The sequence below is a fragment of the Scatophagus argus genome, chromosome 23, assembly GCF_020382885.2.
Source record: "Scatophagus argus isolate fScaArg1 chromosome 23, fScaArg1.pri, whole genome shotgun sequence".
Taxonomy (NCBI): Eukaryota; Metazoa; Chordata; class Actinopteri; family Scatophagidae; genus Scatophagus; species Scatophagus argus.
In genome coordinates, this window is record NC_058515.1 from 914,958 (window position 1) to 921,544 (window position 6,587).

The 6,587-nt window shown below is 39.5% G+C and overlaps 1 protein-coding gene across 2 annotated transcripts; it reads left to right on the forward strand.

Annotated features, from left to right (window-relative positions):
• Positions 1-208: 208 nt before the first annotated feature.
• zgc:112271 (uncharacterized protein LOC553698 homolog) lies at positions 209-3,133 on the forward strand. Of its 2 annotated transcripts, XM_046380699.1 has the most exons (4): positions 209-346; positions 500-564; positions 1,195-1,292; positions 2,866-3,133. In XM_046380699.1, the coding sequence occupies exons 2-4, from the start codon at positions 502-504 to the stop codon at positions 2,963-2,965; spliced, it is 261 nt and encodes an 86-aa protein (XP_046236655.1). In that variant the 5' UTR covers positions 209-346; positions 500-501; the 3' UTR covers positions 2,966-3,133. The 2 variants fall into 2 exon arrangements, with proteins under 2 accessions (XP_046236655.1, XP_046236656.1); XM_046380700.1 differs by lacking the exon at positions 209-346 and having other exon boundaries at positions 356-564.
• The last annotated feature ends 3,454 nt before the right edge of the window (positions 3,134-6,587 follow it).

The window sequence follows — 6,587 nt, forward strand, 5'->3', positions numbered from 1 at the left end:
GAACTTAACGTGTCTCGCTGCTGATCTAAAAAAAAGCTCATATTTTAAATAACAAGTAATTGGTACTGATACATCTTAAATTGAGTGGAAGCGAAACATATATTTTTGTTTACATAAATTACTGTTAACATTTTGTTCGTATTTCTGTAAGGACACCTAATATTATGATTCGCTACTTTAAAAAAAAAATCCCACCCATCATGGTAATATATGACATCTAATTGGTCAAAGTGTCATTGCTGCCATGCAATTGGACATTTTTTCGACCATTGAAGAGGTGAGTGACGACCACCTCATGACGAACGTTGACTGAAATTAGCGAGCACTCCATCCAGCACAGTTTTAGGTAATGATGAACTTATAAATTAAATTAATGCTATAGCACTTCCGGTGTCAGCATGTCTGTCTCTTTGACTAGACTTAATTAGAAATGTATAACAATTAGCTGACGTCTCACTCTAACAACTGATATACTAACGTTACAGTTTTGTTCATATAGGCATGGCTATAACAGCTGATCACATCCGGGATAAACTTGTTAAGGAGCTCGCGGCAGTACACGTGGTAGGTTTCTGGCTAATATTTATATGTTGTCCTTTTATGTGTGTGCTGTAGTGAGCAGAAACACAACACAAGTCCTATTCAAACATTTTCCAATCATTAACAATATGTTGCTTACCTGAAAAGGTACAAACCTGGTAGATCATAACTGGGATGTTTTAAAATATTTCATATTTATAGCAATATATAGCACGTAGGTAATTCACCAGCCCCGGTTTCTCTGTCACTACCGCCGTCCATGGCGCAGGTTTATGTTAGCCACAGAGAAGAGGAGAGTGGGATAGTTATTATGTTTAATTCCTATTTAGAACGTTAAGTAGTGCTTCATTTAATGTCACGTGACAGACACCTAGATGGCACTGGTAAGTAGGCCAAATACCATGATATTACAGCCAACAAATTAAGCACCACTAAATTGAATGATTTTTGAATGGGAGTTGGTTTAGTCGATATATGATGCTAAGCAGGCCAATCAAACACAGTAGGGTGTTGGTTTAGAGGAGTCAGTCAGTTGTATACAAAACGAAGACAGGTAGTGAGACAGAGCACATCCTCATCCTCATATAATACTTCAGTATCAGCGTTGCGAGAATGAGCTAACTGTTGGCTGAAATGTTTACCTGTCTTCTTCAGGATGTGGAAGATACATCCCCTAACAGATGTGCTGCCAGCTTCAAAGTCCTGGTGGTGTCGCCCCAGTTTGAGGGCAAGTCACTGTTACAGAGACACAGGTATGACACTGCAGCAACTATCACAGAGTACCGTATGTACAGAATTAATACCACCATTAAAGATCTCAGTTTTTTAGGTGATTTCTGCTGACATTATAGAAATCACACAGTAAATTATTGAACTGATGAAGTTACAGTTTTTTTTATTAACAGAGACAACAGATTTGTATGGATAACTTATCATATTATATACTTAACTATGATAAGTTTTATATAGTAACTTTGTTACATGATATCACGTAATATTTGTGTAGAGACAAACGGAGCTAGTCTGTTATAGCAGGGTAGGCAGTCACTAGTCATGGTCAGTAATTGAGCATCACCTAACAAAACCACTAAATCAGTACAAACACAGCAGAGTCACATGCTAACACAGATATCATGAGATACTTCAGCTCCAGCACAGCACATTGCACAGTAAATACTGTATATTAACATTCGGTATGTAATACCACCTGCCAAAAGTGGCTACTAAGACTGACTGTGTTATGGCACCGACACACCAAGCCCACTGTTGATTTTTGGCTAGTGTCTGTGCTGTGGCCCTGATTTTGCACCGCTGGCACTAGTCAGCCCTTGTTGGAGACTTTTCGGCTGATTAAGCATGTTGAATTGGTGGCGAAACCCTATCTGTGGGAGAACTCACTCAGCTTGACTGTTCAGCAGAGTGAGTCAGTGCACAAGAAGAGAAACAGAAGTGAGGAAATCAAGCAAATGAGTCAAGAGGGCACACATAGACAGCTCTTCTCATTTTTCATACATCATTCCAATGTGCCAGTATTTTCAGTATCTCCATTTTTGAATGAAGCATCTGAAGACCAACTGAAACTGTCTAAGTGGTGAGCAAGCGGGGTGTTAAAATGGCAGACAAATGCTGGTTTACTGTAACAGCGGTTTGTGTGTCCGCAGTCCTGGGTCTTCCGCTTTCACTTTTTGAATGACGAACGCAGTCTACCACCACCTGCTGATATGGAGAGTTATTTCCAGGTGCAGCTAGTTGGCCATCAGCTGCTATAAATGGTAAATGGATTGAACTTACAGCATGCTCTTCTAGTCTGACTGACTACTCAAAGTGCCTTACAACACCAGCCAGCATTCACTTATTCACAAACACGATCATACACTGGTGGCAGTGGATACCATGCTAGGTGTCACCTCCACTCACACACTGATGGAACAGCCGCTGGGAGCAATTTGGGCTTCCGTGTCTTGCCATGTAGACTGCAGGGTCCAGAGACTGAGTCGCTGATCTTCCGATTGGTGGATGACCACAGTACCTACTGAGCCACAGCTGCCCGAGCTGTTAACTGACACAGGTGGCAGGGTCAGTCAGCCTTTGTGGTCATTAATTCTGTGATGTCGGTTTGTTGTGTCTGGGGCTTTCAATGCCACTTTCATACTCTGCCTGCGTTTGGCAAGTGGGTGGGAGCTAATATCTAGTCCTGTCTGAGTAAGCTAAAGTTTGATAAACAAAAGTAAAATTAAAAATGCACATAACTGCAATTAGAACAGGTCCTCTGTTCCGAGATGTAAAACATTGCTTTGACTACGTGAATGTGTTGTGTCTTAATAGGATGGTGAATACGTGCCTTGCTGAGGAGCTGAAAGAGATCCACGCTTTTGAACAGAAGACCATCACGCCAGAACAGTGGGAGAAACAGAAATCACAATGACACACACACAAACATTATTTCTCACTCACATCACTTTAAAATTCCCGGCCATATACCTCTCTGATATGCAGGAAGAATACATGTAGTCTGTTAAATTTCCTGTAAACCATTAATGTTGATATAAATGCAGTGGAATATTCTGGTTGTAATAAAACACTTGATGCTGTATTTTGTCTTTAGTTATTTGAGTTCTCAATACAGAGAAATTTACAGAATTTAGACACTTCTGTGAGGAAGTGTGTGAATGTTGAATACATATTTTATAACAGTCCTCTTAGCTTAGATGATTGATTATGAGTGTTTGACAAGGACACCAAATACGCTGGGAGGGCTGTCTTGAAGATACAGTGTTTGATTTCACACGTATCCTATATGTGGCCCAAATTTCATTCTGAGAATTACTGAATAGACATTGTGCAGAGAGTGTGTTTCTCAACAATTTCAAAAATAAACATGAAATGTCAGTTATGAAACCAACATGGATGACAAGTCTTTAAAGTGCTATGAAAAAAATACAATAATTAAACACTTCCATTAATAAAGTTGTTGAATAAGGTTGTGTGATACGAATGAAAGTTCCAGAACAAAGGCATCTGTACCATGAGGTGAACTTGTTTTTTGTTTTTATAGTTGAAATGATCAAGTTTAACTACAGCCTCTACAGATCACTAGCAAGGCTTTAGTCCACTGGAAGAACAATAGCAGATCCATATGTGTGTTGTTTGTATGAACAGGTCTGTACTATTGTCCTCTATAGAGATGACGGGTCTACACTTCCTCCTACTGTATGAAAGCCAAAGAAGAGCACTGCCATCTTCGTATGGCGACGTCCCTCAGAGCCCGAGTCTGTGCAGTAGTGATTGGATGGTGAAGCTACAGTATTGAGTTCCCACCCGCCTGACCCAATCACAAGCAACTCTCAGCTGCCAGTCCTGATGTTTCACCCCCGTTTTATAGCATATAACATAGTAGTAAATTAAAACCAAACCCATCACCAATAACACAGGTCTTTTTGATGTGTATTTAAAGTTTTTAATTTGGCTCATCTGCTAAGATGGAGTTTTGGTGGAGCTCTCATGTTGTCCATCTTTATATACAGTCAGTGGTCTGTAATCAGGCAAACAACAACAAGAATGGGCATTGAATATAAATTAGAGGAATACATTTGATGCAAATCATCACTGTAGAACTCAATAAGTTTATTCCCGAGTGCACATATATGTGCGTGTCTGGGTGTGTTGAAGTGTAGTGAAGCCTCACACAAAGCACAGAGGTCTCCATGAGATGTTAATAAGAGCAGGCGGACCCCCTGCCTGCAGGGTTTTCAGGGCGACACATACAGCTGTGTGCTTTGATCAGTCAATCTGTGGCTTTTTTTAGGGCTCTGCTGATTTCACAAACTCACGTCAGCCACCTGAACCTACACACAATCTGCACACACTACATACTCATTTCAAATGCTGTTAGGCTGATAACAGCTTGTGTTCATGCTAGTGTTTACAAGTCATTTTAGTTGTGCTTTCTCCCAAAAGAAAGCACGTGTTACAGAGAGTGCGTCAGTTAATGGAGCTGGTTCTGTATAGATCTTGGGTCATCATGTGATAACAGGTGGATGTATACATTGTAGGGTCTGAATGGCCTCCTCGTGAGTTCCGTTGTTCATGAGTGCTCTCCTGTGCTCAGGTTTCACCATCTTATTTGCATCCTCAGATTTATAGCATGAAAATCAGAATCTGTTTGTGATAAGAAATGATGGCTCAATGCTGATTTGATTTTATCCACCAGTGAACAGTGGACAGAGACAGTGTGTAAGGATTACTTCCACCACTTACCCTCCCAAAGCCTGCTAATGGAAGAGGCAACATGGGGGCGAGTGTGTGTCCTTGTCTTATTGTGTGTTGGGAATGAATCTATACATTAGTCAGGAGAGAGCTTGGAGAATATAACACTAACCTTGTAATTTATGCCATAGCAGTTTTCTTTTGAGATCTGTGAGTAACAAAATGAGACCCAAAACTAAATCACTGAAGATAATTATGCCCAAGGCGCCTTATTTTGTTTGGCTTTAGTTTAAAGTGAAACTCCAGTTATTATCCCAGCTTCTCTGATGGAGACTGAAAACCCTCACTGATACCAAACTTGTGTGTTTAACTACCTTACACTGTATGCCAATGTGTTAGCATGGACAAGCACAAGACAAATAAAATAAAATCACAGTAAATTTTGTATTGGTATAACCTCAATAAATACATTTTTTCTACATGAGCATATGTTTTAAACCAGCTTTGAGGAGAAAATGCGATTGGACTGACAGATGCCATTCTTAACCCCACAGGAGGAGAAATGAATCCCCTGCTGCAGCAACAAGTCAACAAAACCTCATGTGGTATCAGAGATGTTAAATTAGACCGCTTGATTTCTCTGCAGGAGCTGACTATTCCAGTGGATCCACACACAGCCTCCTTTTTTGTATGAGGTGAAGTGAAAGGCAGACGGATTTGACTGAGCAAGAACAAATACATCAATCAGGTTTCATTTGTTCATCCACCAGCTGATCTCTGTCAAAACACCTCCTTGCAGGGATTCTCTCAGGTTGTGTGTTCGCCACCCAAGTCCAGACAAATCACCTTTCCGCTTGGTTTCTCACTGGAAGGTTTTTTTTTTTTTTGGAGTGCACTGAGCATTTGCACGGTGTGTGTGTACTAATGTTAAATTGTAATTTTGGTGTGAAAGTTCCATAACAATGCCAAGTGGGTGTTCAGATTTGAAACAGTAGCCATTTAAAAGCTGTTGGCGTTTAGCATCTTACCATGGAACGTCTACGTCACCATGACAGCATGCTAACATGAAGTTAAGTTGATGGGAGAACTTTTAGTTTTGTAGATATTTGCTCAGAAATTTCCCTTACTCAGAATGTTCCAGAGTGTTCATCTGTATCCACTGCATGGCTGCACTTGACTTGATGTTGTTATTTCAAAGTGCAGTTTCCTAGAATCAGACTGAGATGTCAAAAGCATCTTTCAAGCCAACATGAATGAGAAGTCCTCAAAGTGCATTTTATTTCTTTGTTCGATAGCCTAAGAACATGATGTTCTCAAATAGAAAGAAAAACACATTTACTTACAAAATTCCTTTGTAATATTGACTCTACATGTCCACATAGTGAATGGACTAAAACATAATGTAGCTTATCATTACAGTTTCTTTTAAATAAAAGGCCAGTATTATGTAGAACACAGTATATGGACAACCCGACTCATTAGTCTTATCTGTTCTCAGAATAATAAATGACATGAATCAGTTTGCTGTGTCTTATTGTTTGAGTTATAAACAGTCAAGATAAAGTGCTACACTCCACTTGTGAAGGTTTAGGACTTACATGAAACACATAATTTCAGCATCCTGCCATACATGTACACACATACAGTAGTATTCATACCTCTGGAACTTTTGCACATTTTGTCACATCATGACCACAAATATAAATAAATTTTATTGGCATTTTATGTGAAAGACCAACACAAAGCAGCACACCATTGTGAAGTGGAAGGAAAATAAAACATGATTTCCAATTTTTTTTTTTTTCAAATTTAAAACTGAAAACTGTGACATAAAAAAAATA

Coding starts and splice junctions, on each gene's coding strand:
- zgc:112271 (XM_046380699.1), top strand. CDS start 502: ATGGCTATAACAGCTGATCACATCCGGGATAAACTTGTTAAGGAGCTC. Junction 565..1,194: donor AGCTCGCGGCAGTACACGTG/GTAGGTTTCTGG, acceptor TGTCTTCTTCAG/GATGTGGAAGATACATCCCC. Junction 1,293..2,865: donor TCACTGTTACAGAGACACAG/GTATGACACTGC, acceptor GTGTCTTAATAG/GATGGTGAATACGTGCCTTG.